The 25,008-nt window shown below is 42.1% G+C and overlaps 1 protein-coding gene across 1 annotated transcript in view; it reads right to left on the bottom strand.

The window, feature by feature from the left end:
• The window catches only part of LOC139732580 (titin-like), a 207,988-nt gene that overhangs the window by 113,763 nt on the left and 69,217 nt on the right, over positions 1-25,008 (bottom strand). The window contains exons 21-43 of the mRNA XM_071643433.1: positions 20,937-21,194; positions 19,331-19,594; positions 18,451-18,726; positions 17,500-17,760; positions 16,720-16,989; positions 13,980-14,249; positions 13,049-13,342; positions 12,449-12,745; positions 11,611-11,913; positions 10,741-11,043; positions 9,765-10,067; positions 9,036-9,335; positions 7,816-8,118; positions 7,099-7,401; positions 6,555-6,854; positions 6,044-6,346; positions 5,267-5,572; positions 4,657-4,959; positions 3,927-4,229; positions 2,972-3,271; positions 2,118-2,708; positions 1,411-1,710; positions 346-645 (exon numbers count right to left, since the gene is read on the bottom strand). Of these exons, the coding sequence (XP_071499534.1) occupies positions 346-645; positions 1,411-1,710; positions 2,118-2,708; positions 2,972-3,271; positions 3,927-4,229; positions 4,657-4,959; positions 5,267-5,572; positions 6,044-6,346; positions 6,555-6,854; positions 7,099-7,401; positions 7,816-8,118; positions 9,036-9,335; positions 9,765-10,067; positions 10,741-11,043; positions 11,611-11,913; positions 12,449-12,745; positions 13,049-13,342; positions 13,980-14,249; positions 16,720-16,989; positions 17,500-17,760; positions 18,451-18,726; positions 19,331-19,594; positions 20,937-21,194 (7,011 nt within the window). The remainder of the gene's footprint in view (positions 1-345; positions 646-1,410; positions 1,711-2,117; positions 2,709-2,971; positions 3,272-3,926; positions 4,230-4,656; positions 4,960-5,266; positions 5,573-6,043; positions 6,347-6,554; positions 6,855-7,098; positions 7,402-7,815; positions 8,119-9,035; positions 9,336-9,764; positions 10,068-10,740; positions 11,044-11,610; positions 11,914-12,448; positions 12,746-13,048; positions 13,343-13,979; positions 14,250-16,719; positions 16,990-17,499; positions 17,761-18,450; positions 18,727-19,330; positions 19,595-20,936; positions 21,195-25,008) is intronic.

The following is a 25,008-nucleotide window of genomic DNA, read 5'->3' on the forward strand; positions in this document are numbered from 1 at the left end:
AGTACTACCCAACACATATGTGTACTGATGACATTAATTTTTTTTAATGAATTGCACACTCCTTTAGTAAATATTTCAATATTGACCAATTTTACTTAAAAATTCGTAGCTTGCACTGTTACTCCGACAAAAATATTGATATTTGACAATGCATACCACGTTCACCACACTCATGAACCAAACCAACATGATCATATGAGATGACTTTCATATGTAATTATGTTGTGAATCTGGGAGCTGATTTCTGGATAATCTTTTTCACAACAATGGAAAAATAAAACGATATTTCACAGAATGAACATGACAAAAACACAATAAGGGTGATTGGGAGGCTTCGTAGTTTACCAAATGGAAATTTGGCAGTCACTTCGATGGTAGGGCTGGGTTTGCTCGGCCCAGCAAGATTGTGGGCCACCACGCGGAATTGGTAGGTCTCATTCTCCTTGAGCTTCTTGATGGGCAAGGTGAGCTCTATGATCGGTTCCTTGTTGGAGGGGACGAATCGCGAACTGAACGGCTCCTTGATTTCAACGGTGTATCCGGTGACTGGACTTCCGCCATCGTACGGTGGCGCTGTCCAGGTCACAGTACACGAGGTCGGGGTCATTTCGGAGGCAGTTGGCTTACTTGGTGGCTCGGGAACATCTATGTTGTTTGTTTGTTTGTTGTTCGTTGAGGGTTTCGATCACGAGGACAATGCGGTGATGATGAGAGGAAATGGAATTGAGAGAGGATGCATGTAATCATGTGCATGCATGGGTGAACATCTTCTAACAAAGGTTGAAACCTGACTGAAAGGAGGGCAAATGCATTTGCAATTTTCATGTCAATGATTCAGTAACCCTTACGCACACTCTACACTTTCTTTCTTTGCCGACTGGAGCAGATGTTGGGAAACTGATTGTCGATGTACAGAAAGTACTTAATTCCCCTAATACATGTAACTATCGTGTTATTATGACCTTCCTGTTGAACTTAAGCACATTGCTAAATCTCGGTGGGCTTGCTTACTTTACAATCAGGTGAAGTTCGGATGGATTACAACATTCGTTGTACGAGATCGAAAATCGTCAATTACTTTAAAAACCTGAAACGTTTTCTGTGAAAGGAAATTAAATTTGCAGTCCTTAATACGATGCTTGCAAATTCGCTGCACAAAATGATTTGAAAGTCAACTGGTATAAAATCATAGGTAACTATCTTAACTAATAATGTATCTCGAAAAAAAGTAATGGCTTTTTCAAACCCATGACTAGTGTATTACATTCATGTCAATGGACTACTCATGCAGGAATCAAACAAGCAGTCTTCAAGTGCAAAGTTACAAAACTGATGAAAAGTCACAATGACTAGAGAAGTAGTCATGCCGCTGTAGGTAAGGAGAAGATAATGCAATCATTTCCGGCTTACCGAACTGATGCTTGGCAACGAATTTAGTCTCGTGACTAGGTTGACTCGGGCCAGCCTTGTTGACTGCGATGACTCGGTAGTGGTACTCGTTGTTTTCCGTCAGGTTACGTACGCTGAAGGTGGTCTCCGGAATGGGTTCCTTGGTAACCTTGGTCCATCGAGGGCTGTACTTGTCCTTCACCTCCAGGATGTACCCGGTGACTGGGCTGCCTCCGTCCGAGTCGGGTGGTGACCATGACAACGTGGCTGAGGATGGCGTGATGTCGGATGCCAAAGGAGCGTGTGGGGCCTCGGGAACATCTGTAAGGTATTCATAGTGAGATTAAAAAACAATTGATACACACACATAATGATTTGGGGGATTCTGTTCATTAAAATGTAATAACGGGATGAATGTGATAAAGTCAGAAAATTAACCTAAATTCTACAAGGGTACGAAATGTCAGGAAGTTCTTTTGAAAATACTGACGACTCTTCTTTGTTGTTAGTCGAAAGCAGAATGAATTAAACCTGGTATGAACTTGTCTGACAAGCATTGCAAACTGAATATTTCCTGCTGTAAGTTGGTTAGGGTTAGAAAGAGAAATCATATTGCGGTAGCTTTTGCAGGATTACTCTTCTATGAGTTTCACACGTTTTGTTTGCTTCAACGCTAATGGCAATACTATGGATGTTTAGTCAAGATATTTGTCTTTCTGTCTGCTTACCGTATGGTGCCTTCGCGACGAACCTAGCAGATGGACTGCTGGGTTCACCAGGTCCCACCTTGTTCTCGGCAATCACCCGGAACTCGTACTCATTCTTCTCTATCAGGTCATTAACCTTCAACGTCGTCTCCGCCACCAGAGCCTTGTTCACCCTCGTCCACCTGTCTCGTCCTTTCTCCCTCTTTTCCAACGTGTAGCCGATTATTTGGCTTCCTCCGTCCGACGCAGGGGGCGTCCAAGTCACCGTGGCAGACGTCTTGTCGATATCGCTGACATCAGGGACGCCGGGGGCACTGGGCGGCTTTGCGGCAAGAGTGGCGGATTGGCTTGGCTTTCCAGTGCCTGCCTTGTTGACAGCGCTCACTCTAAACTCCACATCTTCGCCCTCTTTTAGCCCCTTGACAGTGAACGATGTCTCTGAGGTGGAGTCGGTGGTAACAGGGGACCATCGGGAAGACATTTTGTCTTTCTTCTCCAGGATATACCCTGTGACTTCGGAGCCTCCATCTGACTTAGGAGGTGACCAGGCCACCGTGGCCGAAGTTGGGGACTCTCGAGTGACGCTCTCAATAGTGGGTGGTTGGGGTGTATCTGTTATACGAAAAAACAAGCAAACAAGTATTAAGATATGTACTGATTAGGCATATCTCCGCGAGACTTATAGAACATCCAAACTGAAGTGTGGTGTGTTGAGTTAAATGTCGCGATATTTGGATTTGGCAACTGGCACAGATGGAAAATCAGAATAGATGTTAAGCCTAATGGGTAACTGTCCTAAAAGGAGAGGCAGAAAAAAAAAATAAATTCGATCACTGTAATAAACTTCGAATATTGATAGAGTTAAATGTACATACCGAATGGATACTTGGCTGTCACGCTGACCTCCTGGCTCGGTTTGCCCTGTCCAGCCTTGTTCTCAGCAATGACCCGGAAGTGGTAGTCATTGTTCTCCTTCAGATTCTTGACGGTGAAAGTGAGGTCTGTGATGAGATCTGTGCTGACCTTGGTAAAGCGGGAGCTGAACTTGTCCTTCATCTCAACGATGTAGCCCGTTAGAGGGCTCCCTCCATCGGAGTCTGGCGCAGTCCACGTCAATGTCACAGTGGTTGGAGTCGTGTCTGAGGGAGTTGGCTTGCCAGGTGGACCCGGCACGTCTATAAGGTAGGTGGAGAAATGCACAATTGTCATGCTGTTAGTCACAACTAGGTATGGGTACTAACTTTGACGTAAAAAAAGGTCTCACCATTACTGCCTCCAGCTGAGTTTCTTACCTTCGCCAAGGAGGGAATTTTTTGTCGGCATTGGTTTGTCCGTTTAGAAGAAAATAGCTCAAAAGATTATGGACGGATTTGAATGAAATATTCACGAATAGTTGACAGTGGCACATAAAATAGAGGATTAACGTTTTGTTGTGATCTGGATCGCCGTAAGGATGGAGGACTATAATATAATATAATAGAACATAATATAATATGGTGGAAATCACAATATGCGTGGAAATGAGCAGCTACTTGGCAGAGGTCTGTATGTGCTCTCTGGGTGCTTTTTATAGTTTTCATCTAATTGGTATTACACAAATGTGGGGTATTTTGTCCTCGAATTGAAACATTTTGGATGAACATTACGTAACTGACGTTACTATTCTACGTGCAAATTATGTGAGAATCATATCGAGATCTCGACATGATGCGGCGGTGCATGGTGGTGTATATGTGTTTGAATGTTTATGTGTGTGCGAGCCTGTGTCAGAATGTATTAACTGTAACGTTGTATGCTGTATCTTCAGAGCTTTGTAACATTCATCCTTACCGTACGGCGGCTTGGCGACAAACGGCTTGCACGCGTCGCTGGGTTTTCCTGGGCCGGCCGGGTTGAGAGCCGTCACGCGGAACTCGTACTCGTTGCCCTCCTTCAGATCCTTAACGGTCAGCGTGGTCGTGTCGGCGCTGACCTGTCCGGATTTGGTCCAGCGAGTGCTAAAGCGGTCCTTCCTCTCGATCACGTACTCGGTGATATCGGCACCTCCATTGTTCTCAGGGGGTGACCATTCCAAGTTGACGGAGGTTGCAGTGATGTCAGACGGTACCGGGGTGCTGGGTGGTCCGGGCACGTCTAGTTAACACAAACAATATTTGATAACATAGACTTACAAAGGGATATGTCCATTGTGTATGCATGCAGACGGGTATGGAGACAGGTAAAATATTTGCTTCTTTCTTCCTGCTTTCAGTCTCAGAGGTGTATGGATGTCGACAGGTATATCTTTTGTTATAACAAACTTAAAGATTTCCAACACTTAGCACGGTCATACACGACGTGTACCTTTCATTCTCTATGCAGCAACTTGTTATCAAAATTAATATTCAAATCCATCAAATACATGGGAGACATGTCAACGCTTTGCATTACCATTGCAATGCAAGTGATTGCGCTTGATAAACGTTTGTGTGTGTGTGTGTGCGCGCACAAGGTAGGATCGCAACTATGATGAAAATGCACTCGATGAAACAATTTGAAATGAAGTCCAGCATAGATTTACCGAACGGCAGCTTGGCCTTGAGAGCGTCAGACGGAAGACTGGGGGGTCCTACTCCAGCTTTATTCACAGCGCTGATGCGGAAATCGTAGACGCTGCTCTCGGAGAGACCAGTGACTGTGAACGTAGTCTCGGGAACAGGCTCTTTGTTCACTTTCGTCCACTTGTCGCGGGACTTGTCTCGCTTTTCGATGACGTAACCCGTGACCTCTGACCCACCATCGTCGTCAGGTGGGGACCAGGTGAGACTGATGGAGGTTCGGTCCACGTTGGTCGGGATAGGAGGAGGTGGAGCTCCTGGTTCATCTATACAACATGTTGTAATGAGGAGCAGTCAGAAATCGGCATCGTGTCAAATCACAAAATTTAAACGTATCGACTTTACAATCATGCAATCAATTCTTTAGTTTCAGTGAATCTGACTTACATCTAAATATTCGTTATGCATATTCCGGGACCAAATTGTGGTTACAGTTGAAAGGTGTCATATCATTATTACGAGGAGCTTAATGTTGAAATAGAGCAAACTCATCACAGCAATTATCCGGATGAGCTTTTCAAGGAACTACCACCAAGATACTACTACGACATGTTATAAATGCGGTCTGCTCACCGTATGGTGGTTTGGCCTTCTTTGGCTGGGTAGCGGGACTGGACTCGCCAACACCTGCGGCGTTCTCTGCGCTGACCCGGAACATGTAGCTTGTGCCCTCCTTGAGGTCATTCAGGGTGATGGTCAGCTCCGTGACCAGCTCTTCTTTGTGGGCCTTGGTCCAGCGCTTCCGGTCAGCGTCGCACTTTTCGACGATGTAGCCGAGGATTTCAGCTCCCCCGTCGTCTTCGGGCGGAGTCCACGTCAACGTCATACGAGTCTTGTCGACGTCGCTGATGTCGGGAATACCGGGTGGACCAGGAACGTCTGTCGATAGCAATGACATCAGCGTTATCACCATTACACTGGCAAAATATCTATATCCATTTTTGTAAAGCCATCACACAACATTTAAGCCAGTAAATTATTTTGTTGATCAGAAAACTTGGCCGAAAGAACAGAGGACTGATTTTGAAGAAAGTAATCCTTTTATCCGTACATGGAGATGGTAAGTCAATTGTGTGCTGCAAAGACCATCTTCAATTCCAGACATGTCACGGTTGTTATGATAAAAAAAACCTACATAATCTTATACTTGATTAAGATATATATATCTCAATCTAATTCTGATGTTTACATTGGGAAAAACAGAGGGAGTGTTTTGTTTTACAATAAAATAACTCTTTTTCTCATATATATTTTGTACAAATACTCTGCAAATATCAAGGAGATTACTGCACAGGATCACTTGCATATTTGCATGATACTTAGGGTAAATATAATGGGATAGCTGCTCACCGTAAGGTGGTTTGGCTCGCCGCATGTCAGACGGTTCGCTAGGCTTGCCCACACCGGCCTTGTTTTCGGCCGACACCCGGAACTGGTAGTCGTTGCCTTCCTTGAGATCAACGACCGTGTAGACAACCTCCTCGATCGAAGTCTCCTTGACCTTTGACCATCGTGACGAGGTTCGGTCTTTCTTCTCCACTATGTAGCCGGTAACTGGGGATCCACCATCATTTTCTGGGGGTGTCCAGGTTATCGTCATGGTTGTGCTGTCCACTTCCAAAATGGTAGGTCTACCAGGCGGTCCTGGCACATCTGTTTACAAATCAGAGAGTAAGAACGAATTTATTGGTGTTAGGCAATACTTGATAATGAAAAGATATTTCAGTATACTAAATTTTTCAAATGTCTAATCAAAATAAGTTATCGTAAATATGGTGAAATGTGATGATCATATCATTTATGGTGTGACCTGTGATTAATCATGTTAAATTTTCATGTCACGTTTTTCCGCTGATCTTACCGTATGGAGCCTTAGCAATCTTGGAGTCAGACGGCTCACTGAATGGTCCGGTACCTGCCAGATTCGTGGCAGCTACATGGAACTGGTACTCCTTTTTCTCAGTCAAACCGGTCACGGTGTGCGTGGTCTCTGTGGTGGTTGTCTTGACAACCTTTGTCCATTTTCCAGTCTTTTCTTTCTTCTCAATGATGTAGCCGTTGACTGGACTTCCACCGTCTGAATCCGGCGCTGTCCAGGCAATGTCCATTTGGGTCTTGTCAGCTGACGTGACATCTGGTTTTCCAGGAGCTGAGGGAGCATCTGCGAGGTGAGCAAAATGAATACCAGTCTTATTATGCTGGTGTAGATAAATGATTTCTGTACCTTTAATGCTTGCATGAGCTTGTTAAGAACGTGAATTTTATCTAAGGTAATTTCTAAAAACGATTTATAATATCTCACTTTCTGAACGTAAAAGTTTATGTTTTTGTCTGATGACTCTGCTCTTACATATATATGTTCTCTGTAAGTGAATTTCTTGCACTGACTAAAGTGGCTGTCTCACCAAATGGCAGTTTGGCCTTCTGTAGGTCTGATGGTTCACTAACTGGTCCAGGACCTGCTAGATTCTCAGCAAAGACACGGAACTGGTACTCAGATCCCTCGGACAGACCAGTGGACGTGAAAGTAGTCTCGGTCACCAGCTCCTTCGTGATTTTCACCCATCGTGATGAAGTCTTCTCCTTGCGTTCGACGTGGTAGCCCGTGATTGGACTGCCACCGTCAGACTCGGGAGGAGCCCAAGTGATGGTGATCTTGGTGGTGTCGTACTCGGTAACCTCAGGCTTGCCTGGAGCACCAGGAGCATCTAGGTTTTCAAGGATTTAGATGCCAAAACAGTTCCTTTCAGGAAATCTTCAAACGAGACTACTATTGTGACAGCTGGCACCTGCCAGTGAAGTTTGTGATAAGTTACGTGCAATCTTCATCTAAAACTTAAAATGACATGTTACTCAGAATGATGAAAAAATGTTTTGTTCCATCTAGCAATTCCAAGGATAATTGATTGCCATACCAAACAGGAACAAAAAAAAATGAATACCAATGTACATATAAAGTAACAAAGTCGTCAGGCATACTTCTTTTCTGTCATGATGATAAACAAGACAGTGTGTGCATCGAAATCATAGACAAATTCTCCATAACACAAAGTCAAATCAATAGAAAAGAAGCAAAAGTGGTATGTATTGGGAACTGTAAGACAGATCTATGAGGGGCTCACCGAAGGGAAGTTTGGCGGTGAAAGTGTCCGAGGCTGGACTCGGTGGTCCCACCCCTGCTAGGTTTGCAGCCGACACTCTGAACTGGTACTTGGTCCCTTCGGTCAGGTCAGTGAGGGTGATGGTGAGCTCGGTGACTGCATCGCGGTTACACTTCACCCATCGCGCTCTAGCAACCTCGCACTTCTCCACGAGGTAACCGGTAACGGGGGAACCCCCGTCATTGTCGGGCGGTGTCCACGTGACCGTGATGGTGGTCTTGTTGATGTTCTCACAAGATGGCTTGGCAGGAGGCCCAGGTACATCTGGATAATTATAGCAAAGTTTTGAAGGAAACCGCTTCTTTAGCTACTCTTTTATGAAGTTTCTGTTTATTGTGGGATGATTGATTTTAGAGGTATTCATTATGTTTTAAAGCATGACTTACTAGTTATGATGTATGATTTATTCACATATAAATTTCAATTTCCGGTTCTTACCTTGTTGGTTCAATAAGAGTAAAAACAGCTTTCTTCGGTGATATCACTACATGTACATTACACGCAACAACTCCAGTTCTGCTTTCTAGCTCTTGCTACATCATTATCTTCTGTCAAAACATTTTTCTAAACCTGTCTTGGTACAAGATTTGCCTTCTGCTTTTTGATGGAATCTCACCTATGACATTACGTCGTGTCGCAATAACCAGCAGTTCGGAAATTCTATAATTTCATGAAAAATACTCTTACTGATCACGAAACACACTGCATCAGATGTTTTTTTTTTCTTTCACAAAGACAATTTATTCATATAAACATTCAGGTACAAAATAAAATAATGTCACATGCAGTACATCGAGACAAATGTTCGAAATTTGACAGGTAACTGCGAAACAATTAAATAATGTAGATACGATTCCAATTAATATTAGAAACAAAACCGTTGGTTTTCTCAGACATATATTCATCTACTTTCTTTGCTAGTTTTAAGAATTGACATAATTGGCTAAAATGTAACAATTTCTTTTTTTTATGAGAATCTAAATAAACCTTCTACTCTGAACATACCGACCAAATATATCTTTTGAAATAAAAGATTCAAATCCACTTATCACTTGTCACTAGACCCATAAATATACCAAAGATGAATAAGTAGAAGAGATACAACTGCTATCACATTATGTCGTAGATCAAACTACGACCAAGATTACTGCACTTACTTATGAAGAGCTGTCAACTCTTACCGTAAGGCGGCTTGGCGACGGTGGAGTCAGACGGCTCACTGAACGGTCCCGTGCCAGCCAAATTCATGGCGGCGACGCGGAACTGGTACTCCTTTTTCTCGGTCAAACCGGTCACGGTGTGCGTGGTTTCTGTCGTGGTCGTCTTGACAACCTTTGTCCATTTACCAGTCTTCTCCTTCTTCTCGATGATGTAGCCTGTTATCGGACTACCACCATCGGATTCTGGAGCGGTCCAGGAGAGGTCCATCTGAGTTTTGTCCACGGAGGTAACCTCGGGTTTACCAGGTGCTGCAGGAGCATCTGAGATGGGAGAACGGATAAAATGTGTTAGTTGGCATAATCGTCAAAGATTTGGGGGACTACATAAATCTTAACAACTCCTGCGAGGTATCGCATTCATTACAAACATAAGTGATTGTCATCGTTTTTAATTGTTTTGTAACATTTGCTGCCTACCAAAGAGCACCATGATTACTCTGATTTGCTCGAGATGGAGAGCTGTTAGGATGGTTTTGATTACTTGACTCATATGAAGTTTTTGAAATGTATTCTGTTGTATAATATTTTGGAAGCCTTCTGGAAATATCACAAGCATTAATATTTAAAGCGGTATGCACGCCATTTCCTTTCAAAACCTTTCGTCCATGGGTATAATAATAACAGAAAAGTTATGCAGTTGTCACTAAGGACATCGTTTAGCTTCAAGTTTGAAGATTACATATTCCTTACCAAATGGCAGCTTGGCCTTCTGGAGGTCGGATGGCTCGCTGGCTGGTCCAGGACCTGCTAGGTTCTCTGCAATGACGCGGAACTGGTACTCAGATCCCTCCGACAGACCCTTGGCCGTCAAGGTAGTCTCCGTCACCAGCTCCTTCGTGATTTTCACCCATCGCGATGAAGTCTTCTCCTTGCGTTCGACATGGTAGCCCGTGATCGGACTGCCACCGTCAGACTCGGGAGGAGTCCACGTGATGGTGATCTTGGTGGTGTCGTACTCCGTGACCTCTGGCTGGCCTGGAGCACCAGGAGCATCTGAAATAAGAATGAGAAAGAATCGCGTTAAGGGGTGTGTTGACTAACATAATTAGATAAACGTTCTACATAGTTACATTTGCACTTATGACATTTCAGTCTACCATAAGTTACAAAATAGTATGTATTTGATATCTATATCCTTTATATTACTTCATTTACTGATGAATTGATATTTGTCCTAGTCATAATACGATAGGTAGTGAACATATTAGGCTCATTTTCTGACGTTGAGCACATAAAGCCGACACTCTGAATAAATATTACCCAACACATGACAAAAAAGTTAGAACCTTTTCTCTAAAATACTCAAAGAAAGAAAGAAAGAAAAACAACTAAACAGTCAAACTTGATACCGATCGAACTGAAGGAGCAAAATGTTTGGGCGTCGTATGTAATTACTATGTTTATTCTATGCATGGGGAAAGTGACCGGAACTATGACGCATGTAGTCTTTCATGGGTTTGCGTTGTTCAGTTGAGAAATAACATTGCCCACAAGAACGAAACAAATGAAAAAATATTCCTCCATTCATAGTCTAAGGTGTTTAGAAATTCCTCAATAAGAAGGTGTTGACTTAGGTGCCTACATGAGATTTTGCGTTAATAACCTCTTAGCACAGACTTGCACCTAAAGACGTGATATAACTACAATGTAAATGAGGATCACTAACCGAATGGAAGTTTGGCGGTGAACGTGTCGGACACTGGACTCGGTTTACCAACGCCCGCTGCATTCTCCGCGGACACCCTGAACTGATACTGACTACCCTCAGAGAGGTCAGTCACCTTGAAGGTCAGGTCAGTGACCTTTTCTCGGTTGCACCTGACCCAGCGACCCCTGGCGACCTCGCACCTCTCGATGACGTAGCCAGTGACCGGGGAGCCGCCGTCGTTCTCGGGCGGTGACCAGGAGACCGTGATCGTGGTCTTGTCGACATTCTCACAAGTCGGTTTCTCGGGTGGACCCGGGACGTCTGCAAAGAAATTGATCTTTCGTCATCTCATACCCATTTTCCCCGCCATTCTGAAGCGAGTTACTGGGGCTTAGGGGTGATACGGTCAGGATATCGAAAGTATTGTTTATACCCGGTGTCTCTGAGATTTGATACTTACCTGAACTTAATACATTACATGGATCAAATGATTCATGTATACGTCTGGCTCGCCAGTCGTGACTTCTGGCGCCAATATGAGTGGAATCAACACGGCACTTTTACTTCTATAGTATTGTACGGGCACATAAGCCATAGAATGCATAATCAATAGTCTAATATGAACCATTTGGTATTCCATTGAAAGTGTGAGATGACTGAAAGAGTAATAGACTTTTTAGATCTCCAATAGACAGGAAGGCTCATGTAAGCTGATAATTAATACATATACTCAGTATGATAATATTTCAATTGTAGTCATGCGATGCGAAGAGTCTAGAAGACTCAGGTACACCAAGATGGGCTGTCTCAGTATGTGAAGACTCAGTGTCATATTACAACAATGATGAACGGAGGCATATAACTCCTTTCAAATAATGAAAAAGTTACCATAGGGTGCCTTGGCCTTGGTCGGCGTAGAGGGCTCGCTTGGCTTGCTGGTTCCTGCCTTGTTGATAGCAAAGACCCTGAACTCATACACCAGACCCTCTATCAAGTCTTTGACGTGGTAAGTGAGTTCGGTGACTGGTTCCTTGGTGACCTTCACCCAGCGGGTCTTGTCTGCTTCCTTCTTCTCGATGATGTACCCCGTGATCTCGCTGCCACCGTTGAAGTCCGGCGGTGTCCAGGTGACGGTCATCTCTGTCTGGTCAACGTCGGATGTCTCTGGACGTCCAGGGGCATGTGGGACGTCTGAAATTGGAATGACCATATAGTTGTATTATTATTGTTATTATTATCATTATTATTATTATCATTATTTTCATTATTATCATTATTATCATTATCATTATTATTATTATTATCATTATCATTAGTATTATTAGTATCATTCATAGGGTTGGGTCATTTTGCTTCTTCATGAATGGATTCCATTAGAGATGAAATACCAGAATAATACCACCAGCGAATCTAATTTGTTAGTTTGTATTTTTGTGTTTTGCTTTGTGTTGTTTTGGTACTGCCTTTTATATTTTCAAGTAAAATCGACCTTGAAGAAAAGAAAGAATATCACAACAAACAGTATAATTTGTTGTCATTGCTCCTTTATATGGAATTAATATGCATGGTAAATATTGAAAAGGCAGTTAACTTGGTTAACACGGTATGATAGACGTTTTTATGCCTTTGTGCAAGGTTTTTTTTTTCATTTATAAACATTTTGTTTTAAGCGATACAATTAAGCGTATAATTAAAAACCAATAATTACAAAAATTTTGTCACTTACCAAACTGGTATTTCGCCACTATTGGTTCTGTGGTGGCGATCGGTTCGCTGGTTCCCAGCTCGTTGCGAGCACTCACACGGAACATGTACTCGTTGCCTTCGACAAGCTTAGGCACGCGGAACGTGAGATCCGTGGTCGTGTCGACTTTCACCCACGTGTTCCTCTTCATGTCACGCTTCTCGATGACGTAGTCGATGACGGGACTACCACCGTCATCGGATGGCGGCGTCCAGGTGACGGTCGCCGACTCCGGAGTGGTTTCGGTGATCGAGAGATTGGTGGGCGACTGTGGCTTGTCTGTTGAGAAAGAATGACGTAAAATAGATTACACTATTACACCAAACTGTTTAGGAAAAGATTTAGGGAAAACGTGCAAGTAAAAAGCAGAAACTATTACATATATGATATTGCACGATTCTTGTGAGCTGAACACTTTCGGTCATGAACGAATTTATTCGAAATACCAAAGGCACTGTTTTTGTTTTTTGTTATGTGTGATTGATTGATTGATTGTTTGTTTGTTTGTTTGTTTAACCATTTGACGACATTCTCTTTCTTTCTTTTCTTCATTTCTTCCACAGACTAAAGATGAAATCTTACCAAGGACGGTGATGGCGATGATGGTTGTGTCGGTGCCAAGGTCATTGGCAGCGGTCAGTGTGTACGTTCCGAGATCGGATCGCTCCGTCTTGTCAATGGTGAGTCGGATGGAGGCCTTGGGGCCCTTGCCCGCCTCAATTTTAAATCGCTCCGTGGATTCGACCGGCGCGTCGTCTTTGGTCCACGTTGTGACGGCCGTCGGCGAACCGGTGACCGTCGCTTCGATAGCGATCTTCGTGCCAGCTTTGACGGTGATATTGGTCAATCTCGGATCCACGTTGATCTTTGGAGGAGCTACGAGGGAAATTTAGGATGAAGGATAATACGGAATGCGTAAAATTCAGACTTCAGAATTAATGTTGGAGCCAAGTCGCATTCCTCTCCAACTCATCCTCACCAAGCTTTCGTTAAGCTGTCATCGGTAACATCATGTCTAACATGATTATCGACATCAAGGTAAGAAAGATAGTACTATAGTGATGACAGGGATGACGACAATAGCGCATTCACTTAATCTATAATAATACAATAATAAGAATGATAACTTTACAACAGGAGTCGCGTAACGGGGGGGGGGTGACTTTTTTCGGTGGCGGGGGGGGGGGGGAGTTGCGGCCAGTCCCCCTCCCTCTTGTTCCCCCCCCCCCCCCTCGTCCCCCCCCCCTCCCGCATATACACACGAACCCAGACATTTTGAAAACAAAACATAAACAGACAAATACGAAGTCCATTACTTTGGAGAGTATCGCTCATAATAAAGGGGTAATTGACTTTTGACTCAACTAGCCACAAGCACAACCTTCCCTTCCCTCCTCACACACACGCTAAAACAAAACCAACAAGCAAACAAACAAAAGACGTTCTAGCTGATTAACACAATGATATGCGGATTAATCACCCTTTTTATCACTGTCATAATTTTGAAACTTACCTTTGACCACCAGGTCGCAGTGACACTTCTGATCACCAGCCGTGAAGCTGTACTCGGCGTCGTCGTCGAAGTCCACTTTCTTGATGATCATCTTGTGTTTCTTACCGTCCTTGATGATCTTGACGTTGTCGCTGGGTTTGATCTCCTTGCCGTCTTTCATCCAGACCACGTCGTCGGTGTCCTTGTTGAGCTCGAGCTCGAAGGTGATTTCGTCACCAGGTATGGCCGTCCGCTCTTCGGTCATCTTTACGACAAATTCTGTCGGTTTTTCTGCAAAGTCAAAAATATTCAATGCTACAGCAGGATCTCGTATGAGTACATTTAAATGAGAGCGGCAAACATCCTTAAAAACTTCAAATCAGAACCGTCATTTCTCAGCGTTTACAGCAAATGTGAGCATGTAGTATTAAAGTGTAATAACTGTACAAATTTACCTCAGCGGCCAAGGCAAAACTCCATTGTATTGGTCGACTGCCAGGGTATTATTTTTTTTCTCTAATTTGTTCCATCTATTTACAGTTGTACTGAAATCGGTGTTAATCTTTTAATCTCAATACAAGATATTTACCTCCGGAATTTTCAGCTGTCAACGCTACAGTCAAAATTACGCAGGTAAATATCTTGCATTGACATCAATAGTTTAAACCAATTTCAACTGAATTTCCAATACAGATGAGCTTCTACTCTAATATTCACAGTTGTGTTGAATTTGTTTACATACATATGCTTGCTAAAGGAATTCTTTTCCTTGTAATTCCATCGCATCAATTCATCATTTCAGGCGAAAGAACACTCAAAATTTGTGTATCCTGTAGTGATTAATGTTTTAAACTTTAACAAGAGGAAGACACGAACAATCTTACTTATACTGATAATATGTAATGTCAGAATGTGTAGCGATTAATACCTGTATCTGCTATTTCTCGCCAAAGAAGTACATATTCCATATCAAAGTGGAAAATGGTCATTGAACGGATCAAACTATATATTGACACCGTAGAACATTACAAACTAAACTAGAATTTGAGGTGGTGATTAATGTAACCACAAGAAAATTAAATCAAAGTAAAGGTTGGTAGAACAAGTGCATTAATATCAAAATAATATCAAAACTGTAAGAAGAAATACATTATTAAAAACATAAAATATGAGATATGACCTTGTGCATGAACATTGGAGATGAAGATAGTGGGATCGTGAAGAAAGGTAAGTGGCAGAATGCAAAGGATGTGCAGGGTGGAACTGAAAACCCTTGGGCAGGACTTTTTGTGCATTACTTCTTCTTTTTTGCGTGTGTCAAACGGTACAATGTACATAGAGGTCGATAAATTCCATTACTGAACTCTCAAGAAATGATTGTCAGTCATTCTAAAGGATGCGAAAAAAACACAACAACAACGGCTTAACCTTATACCGTTGGGCCCCAAAGTGATTGTACATGACGGATCAAGTAAAGGGTTCAACAAAACATCTGTCAATATGAGTAGCAATGTCTACTCTAGTTTGTACCTGCGACCACAAGTTCGGCAATCGTTTCAATGTCGCCGATTTTGCAGGAGAACTGGGCAGTGTCCTCCACTGCAATGTCCTTGACAATGAGTGAATGGCGTCGGCCTTTGCGTTTGATGACGAACTTGGACTCGTCCTCAACGACCGCTTGGCCGTTGCGGAGCCAGACCACATCGGTCGTCTCCTTGTCGGTCTCGCACTCAAAGACGACTTCTTTCGAGTCTTCTTCGATCGTGACATCGTGGAGTGTCATAGAAATGGTGGGTTTGGCTTCTGTTGGTCGGTGAGGAGGTGAGAACGATGCAAGGGGTGTGGTGGTATGGAAGGGGTTAATGATGAATGTGTCGCAAAGGGATGGATACATTCGACATGAAAAATGTGATATCAGAGGTAAAGGCAGGTGAGGAACAGAACACCACAAAACGAAACACATCATGTATTGCACTGTTTGTCCTTCTCAAATGTCATGCCAGAATGCACCAGGATTGAAGGGAATCCCCCCACATATACAACCGAATCATCTTTAACAACATTTCGTTCCATTAATACTTTGAGAGTATCCTCTGTAAAAGATAAATGGATAGATAGATAGATGGATAGATAAATTAATGAATGACCAATGAATGAATAGATAAATAAAGGTCTTTCATATGCTTCTGTTCCATGTGTGTTATCCGAAAAATATTACAATTATGAAACTTACAGAAAGATTCCAGTCATGCGCTAAACGCTGAATTTTCTTTATTACAAACAGCTGGCTTTAAAGTGCTACAGCTTTTTTTATAAAGTTAGAGAAAGTTACACAAAGCAAACTTTATAGTTGTGCGCTTTTTCACTCTCTCATGAAATCGCGACGAATTGATGATATTCAGCGATAAGTTCAATCCTTTATATGAAGTCGGAAGTTATAATCATTTGTAAGTGCATGGTGAGAATCGGTCAAACTGTAAACTCAGAATACACTCTCAAAGACCAGTGCTCTCTGTAGCTTCGTGTCGTATCATGCAGTACAAAGTACACTGTAAGACAAAATACACGACGGGTTGTGTAGGAAAGCGTTTGGGAATTATCTTTAACTGATGCGGGGTGGTCAAACGAAAATTGCATTCCTTCATCAGTTGGAATATTGGGTTTAAAAAGAATTGGGATGAAGTCACGATGAAGTTATAGTGAAACACAGGTACTGTGCAGTGGGCTTTGGGTCGAACGGTGACCCGGAAACAAATCCTACCTGCAACCTTCAGCGTTGCCGACGATGATTGGTCCTTAGTCCTGCAGGTGAATTCTGCCGAGTCAGAGGCATCCGTCTTCTTGACGGTGAGGGCGCGCTTCTTACCACTGACGGTGAACTCGTACCTCTCGTCGTCCGGTTTGATTTCCTCGCCGTTCTTCAACCACGTGACGTCCGCGTTCTCGTCGGAGATTTCGCAAGTGAAGACGGCTGCCTCGTCCTCGACGGCTTGGACAGGTTGGATGTCAGAGATAAATTCAACAGGGGCGGCTGCACGAGGGAATCAGCAAAGGAAGAACAAGATAAGGAATGACTTTCTGAAGTGAACTTATCGAAAAGAAACCCCATTTTTTATTTGGTATGAAACATTCCACAATCATTACCACGTCTTTATTGTTGGTTGTTTCGACAGTACTGGCACTCTCATTGAGATTATTTCTATAATTGATTATTATTCCAATGTTGGTCAAGGACTGGGAGACCAATAACTCACACAAATTCAATTATTGTTTAATCCTTCAATGAAAACATGACAAAATGGAGTACTGCGGATGAGTGGAATTTGCAAATGCTAACTGCTACTAATGCTACTGCTAGCACTACTAACACGACGATTGCTTACATTCACACAAATGATATTTACAACAAACAAAAAAAAAAACGCTTATTGATGTAATAGAATAAGGGCTATCGAAATATACATCGATACCATAATTTCCTATCGTCACTATGACTACCAGTGACAATGAAACGCCACTATGAAAAAGGGAGGTAACTCACGCTCGACAGCGAGCACAGCCGCGGTCTTCTCGTCTCCCACCACGCACGTGTACTCTCCTTCGTCCTCGGGGATGGTGTCGAAGATGGTCAGGACCCGCTTTCGTCCCTTGGTCTCCATGAGGTACCGGGGCAGGGCCTGGATCTCCTTGCCGTCCTTCAGCCACTTGACCGGCGCCTTCTCGTTGTCCACCTCGCACTCCAGCACAACGGTGGACTGGAAAGGGGCCGTCTGGTCGGCGAGCGGTTTGATGACGGTCGGGGCTGCAATGATGCATAACACCAACATCAAAGGTTCGATTAGTTTGAGTCACATTCGTCTTCACTTGAGACTACCTTCATGATTTTGTGCATAAGAATGTGTGACGTTATTGGGGGGAGGGGGGATGGCAATTTCAGAGAACAATTACATGGCATTGAGTAAGCTACATATCAGTGTATTTTAGCCTAATCCCAGGAGACTATTGATACTAACTCGAAATGGATCAACAATATCAAATCTTCTTATTTTTCATTTGAAAACATGTCTAATAGTAAATAAAGTAAAATATGACAAAAGAAATAATAGATTTCATGAATAAGCCAAACACATTATATTCTCTATTGACACGTCTAACTCTTTCTCCCCTTCCCCGCCTCTCTTTCCCTCTCTTTCTCAGTCTCTCTTTCTCTCTCCAAATCTCTCTAATTCTCATGAGTATATGTTGCTGCATCTTTGATTCTCTTTCTATCACAAACACACTTCCTCCTCACTCTCGCTCTTACCCTCTTTTCCTATTTTATGGTTGGTGGTATACTATGGGGCGCCAAGTGTCGCATGGTCCTTTTCGTTACGAAATCAGTCATCTCGTCGACGAAATGACTGATTGCGTAACGAAAGTGACCATGCGACACTTGGCGCCCCATAGTATACCATATAGTACATAGTACACCTCTTTCAGTACTCAAACGCACCCGTTACTGTAACGTTTGCGGCAGTGGCGACCTCGCCGATCTTGCAGGTGTATTCGGCCTGGTCATCCTTCTTGATGTCACGAATGACGAGCCTCCTCTTGAGGTCGTCGACCACGACTTCGTACTTGTCGCTGGCCAACTCCTCGGGCGAGAGCGGCTGTCCGTCCTTGAGCCAGGTGACCTCGGCCATTGGGTGGGAGACTTCACACTCCAGCACGGCAGTCTCGGCAAACTCGGGAGCAGTGACCTCCGCTAGAGGTGTCTTGAAATCAGATCCTACATAAAAAAATGTAAATTAGAAAGTTTCCATTTGTGTTGTCTCTCTCTCGTTTCTTCATTCATAAATTCCTGACACATCTGTATTCAAGTTCTTTGGTCTCAACCGTCTTATTTCCGAGCTGTATAAGTTTCCAGTGATGTTAACTTATAAGTTCGATTCAAAGTTCTAAATGATGCAAAGTTACGTCACAGCAATGTCTACATAGATAAAAATTGACTTGAACAATAAGGGACAATACGTTTATTGGAGTAAAGGCCACTACACATTATCCCGCTACATGATGCATACGTTTAACTTTAAGAGTTTGACAGACTAATAACTGAAGATTGAGGATTCGTTAGCTGTTGTAACACACAGACCGAGTCGGGTAATTTAGTCCCTTATCTGACACTATTATTTTTGCCTTTTACTAAATGAATGCTGTACGGATCGAGTTCCCTTGCCACTCATAAGTGTACATATATATTCAAAAGTCACTTTCAGTCGGCATAATCTTTCTTTTTTTATAGCCTAGTTCACAACATTTAGATAACATGGACTATAGCCACGGTATGGTTTGTGCAGCACATTGTATATCATACGAAATGATGTCCAACTGACCTTTGACCTCAAGTGTAGCTGAGGACTCGTTGTCACCCACCACACAGCGGAAGTTCCCTTTATCTTCGGGCCGGACATCATGGATGATCAGCCGTCTCGTCTTACCGTCGTCGACGACCTCGAATTTCGGGCCTGCGGTGATGGGCTCATCGCCCTTGAACCACTGGCAGGGCACGAGCTCGTTGGATAGCTCGCATTCGAGGACGACAACGTCGTCGTATTCGGCGGCTGTCGCGTCATTCAGGGGCTTGGTGAATTCGGTAGCTGCAGTGTGGTGTGTGCGTGTGTGTAGTTTTGCGTTAGAATTGAGGTCATTTTTTTTTTTTTGGTCAGTTAGTGCGGTTAATTTGGTTAGTTTGGTGCAGAGGAGGAAAAGGAATTTGGAAAAATCAATAGAAATGGGGGTCACTGAAAAACTGAAAAAAAAATGGAAGAATTTGATTTTACACTCCATTGCTTCCCAGATCTGCTACTGCTAAAGTTGCGAGCGATTTAATGACGTCCAATCAGTACCTTATCTGATGTTGCAAAGCTTGTACCATTAGATAATTCCTACTTCGCCAGATCTTTGATCTAGATCGAACTGCACAACATTATTCTGTGACTGATAGGAAAACGAAACAATGTTACCGTGGACTAAATTATAATAAAGGTGATCACTCTGTCTTCCGAGGTTTCCTACATGTTTCTTTCGATACAGCTTACAAATTCTTCTTTCATGTCTTCTAACACATCGCTACTGCTTGAAATCCATTATACACCAGGATACAGATCTTCCAAAACTATTTATAGGCAGAGCATAACAACGAAATTCATAATATAGACAATAATACCAGTTAAGGGTAAATATAAGTTACCTTTCATTTTCTGAGAAGAATCAAATATTGTTTCATCTCAACGCTCCTTATTTTCTCATTACAACACTGAAATCTTTGTCTTACTGGTTCTACAGTATCTTTGTTATCCGTATTAAGGTAGTCGTTAGTGTAGTTCATAGGAAGAGTATATAAAATGGTGCTATTTATATGAACTTCGTTTCAGATACTTCAAATTGTTATGAAATATTCAAAACGTATCGTCTCTACAAATTCAGATATCATACAGAGTTAATGTCAGTACCTCTTAGAAAGAAGGTGACGCCCTTTAAATTGGAGACATACATAGTGTTAGTTATAATTTCTTTAAAAAAAATCAAAATATGACTCAAAGTGACATTTGAGGCACAAGTATGTGCGCTAAAGAATACAGAAAGTATTCTAGGGACGTTAGATTGGCATTAGTTTCGCTAACGACTAATCGTATAAGCCCATTGCTTCCCGATACCAATCGACCACTTTTATTCGGCGCACACACATGCAGCTCCAGGAAGCAATGGGTTTACCACACTTCTCAGTGAAAGTAAATCGCTAGCGTCACTATTTCATGGAATCGGTGCAGTCTTAAATTTATGTTTCGAAAACCTTCTCGTTAAAAGAAATATCAGATTTATCATGGGAACTTGGGAACTGAGATATCGCGTTTGTTTAGCATTTATTTGTTTTGCTTGTTATGTTTATCTGAAGGGACGCGTCTTAGAGAATAGTGCATAGATAAGGCTGGTATAAACCTTGAACGTTGAGGGCAGCAGTCTGCGTCTTGCCCTTGACCTTGATGGTGTACTCGCCACTGTCGCTGGGCGACGTGTCCTGGATAGTCAGCGAGACGCGGCGTCCGTCCCGCTTCATGACGAATTTGTCGTCCGGCTTGATCTCCTTCCCGTCCTTCAACCAGACGATGTCCTTGTCGTCAACGTCCGCGGACACGTCGCACTCGAATTTGGCGGGAACCTTCTCTTGCACTTTGATGTCATCGAGAGGGCTCAATTCTATATGTCATGGTTTTAAAATCAAAGATTATTGTGGCTGAGTTAAACATATATATGTATATTATATATATAAATATATATATATATATATATATATATATATATATACTTAAATCCATAATCGTAATGGTAATAACATCCTCTGTACATGTTACGATACAACCAAATCAAATGTTTTTATTCATACATCATTATGTCGCTCATCAATCATATTATTTGCATATATTTTATCTCCTACGGCGACCAGGGATGACATCTCATAGCGCTTTGTATCCAGTGGAAAAGGATCTCTAACAACAGCAATTATTATAATCATTGTTATTAACATAAGTTACAAAACATACAATAATGGTAGGTTTAAAAATGAATTCTGGTTTTTGTCTAGGTGCATCACAAATATATCCTGTCAAGTTTCTCGAAGTTTATACTTGTGTTAACTCAGATTATTTTTAACACATTCGTAAGACAATATTACAGGCAATGGTATTAAGGTAGAGGACCAGAACTAGGAAGACATATATTCTGAAGAGCACTGAGGTGCTTCAAGGGATTTACTTAGAGCTAAGATATAAAAAACTCATTTGATATCAGGCATCAGTCACTACAAGTTTAACAGAAAATGTTGGGCACTTGTTGCAAATAACCATACTTACGATGCAAGTGAAATGATGGAAAAATCATGAAATGTAAACTCAAAGTGAATATCACATAATAACAACTGCGATTGATAATAATGGTTGAAATGCTTCAATAAACGTGAGGAAAGAATTAAATGAATACATTTCAGTACTAACATGAACTAGAGAATTCTGTTTTCTTCCCTTAGTCTTATGGCAAAAGTAAATGAGATCTACATGCAGCAATGCAAGTAAATTGAGACATTTCTTCTGTTTTGTTGGTATGAAAAATCATTTAAAGTACCAAAGGATGTTAACCCGTTAGGTGCCAGGCATTCTTAAAAACCGGTCCAGTGCTATGAGGTTTTCTGCACCAATTGGCACTCACAGTACCCTAAGGATTAAGTATGTTATCTAGGCTACATTCACTTATGTGTCATCGCCAGCTCAGAAGCTGGCACAAACCCGGTTGAAATGAAATGATTGCATACGTTCAAGTTCAACCTTCTAACTCGCTATCACAAAAAGTGGCGATCTTTTTATACAGATCTTACAGATCTTAAGAAGACGTTGGTAGAAATTACAGGTTTAAACTGGGATAACTCGATAGGTTTCATCAGCTATGCAAAATTTTCACTTGGAAATAAGCTTCACCACGAAGTATATTTCATATCTACGTTAGATACTGAAATACGAATGGAGCAGGGAAAATGGAGTCGCAGCGGTATGCTAATCTAAGCAAAACTATGGTAATCAAATCAAAACAAAGTGAACCGTATCTTAGAACCCCCTTCCCCTATGAAATTTTGCAGCAGCTAGCCTGTGAAGCTGGTCGCAGCAGCAGCAGATGGATGGTTTACTTGTGCCAATTTAGAACTTGAGCTAGACTTTGGAATAACATGCGTACAAATATGTCTCCTAAAATCTGTATTTGAAGGGGTGGCATGAATCTTATTTCCATCTTTCATCAAAATACAAAGTTAAATGAAAGGAAGTGGCATATGAAAAAAAAAATGTCAGGTGATAAAAAGAACAAGGTTCATTAGCAATCAATGATAAAAACATACCATGTCATTTTTCACTTGTCATACTTTACATCATAATGAATGACAATTGAACATTGGTATCGGCCTCAAAGGAATAACAAAGCATGAAATGGCATGACAGAAAATAGGGTGCAAGAAAAAAAAAATGGAATGGCTTGGGTGACCGGTGACGAAACAAACCCAATTCTCTACCTGCCCGCTCGGCCAACATGACTCCTTGAGTGGCCATCTGTAAATCTTGAGGCTCGCCGACCACCTCCTCAACAACGGCCTCCTTTTCATCCTCCTGACTTGCTCTCTCCAACTCTTTCCTCTCCACGGGAAGTATCTCTTCTTCTGTTACTGGTTTGGGAAGGGCGCCCTCTTCCACCTGCTCAACCTTGGCTACTATTACCTCTTCTTCCGGCTCCTCTTTTGCTGCTCCCGTCATCTTGGTAGCGATACCCAGTAATGCATTGAACATCTCCGTCTTCACGTTACGCTCTGGTGAGCGTGAGCGAAAAGGGAAGACCATTTGCACAGTGATTTCTTTTCTCCTTCTAAACAGAAGAAATTATATATTTCCTGGTGGAAATAATTATAGATCACGTGACTTCCAATGTCAAATATGGATGATGGAGAGGTTCCGGGCAGGAAGTGAGGTCAGAGTTCATGACGGGCACGTGATTTGAGGTATGGGAAAAAACGGACTTTGTGCCAGAATGGAGAACGAGTGCAGGAGCGGAAGTGTGCAATGGAATCGCTTGAAAGGCATACTTACCATGACTTTCAAGACAAAATAAATAAATAGAAGGCAGATGACGTAAGTCTTTATGGGAGGCGGGTGAGAGTGACGTGGAATCGTGTGATTGGTCCGTCTTTATGGTGGGATGACGCAGTGTTTCATGGGTAGAAGTGATGACTCACGGGTAGATTGTATGGTAGAAGTGAGAACTCAATGGGTAAAACGTTCCACACAATGTATGCACTACATAAACATACTCATGATGACATGATGACCGTATATTATGTTAAACAAGTAATGTATGTTCACGCTGCGACTATCCTGCATAGAACCTGCAGCTCACTTCTGAGTTATAATCATGTTTTGCGATGTGTACTGCTCATGTATTCTAATTGAATTTCACATTCATTATCTTTATGCTTATATGCTTCTCTCACAATATGAAATATATTACGTTGCTCACACTATGCACGTGTTATTTCGGCCGCTACACATGTCTCCGTTCAAATCAGAATGTAAACTATACTTTATCCACTACATAAAAGTGAGCCTTCTAAAGCGCACACTAATTCTATATCATTCTCTAATCTGACAAAATGATCAATTTCCCTATCACAATCTATCTGCAAATTGTAACTATAAGAGGACAAGTTGTATCATACTACACGGCTATAGAGCATGAAATGTTCGGGTATTCCATACCGGCGTCTTATGCAAAGAGAATATGAAAGTCATTATACAATGCTTCCTAAGTAGCACAAAGCTTGATGACCAGGGGCGGATCCAGGGAGAACCGCAACCGGCGCACGCCCCCCCCCTTTATTTTTTTTTTTGTTGAAACAAAAGAAATAAAAAGAAAAAAATGGGGGAGGGGTGCGTGCGCCCCCCTTTAATTTTGTAAACGCGCCCCCTTTTTTACGGAATTCCTGGATCCGCCCCTGATGACATACATAGAAAATAAACAAGTTCGTATTCCATGCATAGGACAGATGGCAGAATGGTTCTCTGATGTCGTCGGATGTTGTCGTGACAACGAGATAGGTAGGTGGGAACGACTAAACAAGGCCAAAGTAGTATCATAGAAAGAATTGAACTTCGTAAACCAAACTCCCATACTAGAAGAGCACAACTCAGTTGGAACTTATTAACTATTATATTGTTACAACTCAATTGGAACTTATATATTGTTACAACATGATCAGAACGTACACTGATACAATGTTGTTGTATTATAGTAACTTATGGAATGCGTGTTTTTAGGCTATCTATATTAACACTATGATATATATTCACTGTGTCGCGAACAATTTATATTCATTTTCCAATTTACGTCAAGAGACATTATGATTAGAAAGATTTAAAATCAAAGATCCCCGCGCGTAAATAATAACAATACGTATACAGAGTCACGCCTCTACGCTTCTCTT

Source organism: Diadema antillarum, unplaced genomic scaffold (assembly GCF_040938485.1).
Source record: "Diadema antillarum isolate AM-2024a unplaced genomic scaffold, OU_Dant_1.0 seq00000437_RagTag, whole genome shotgun sequence".
Classification (NCBI taxonomy): domain Eukaryota; kingdom Metazoa; phylum Echinodermata; class Echinoidea; order Diadematoida; family Diadematidae; genus Diadema; species Diadema antillarum.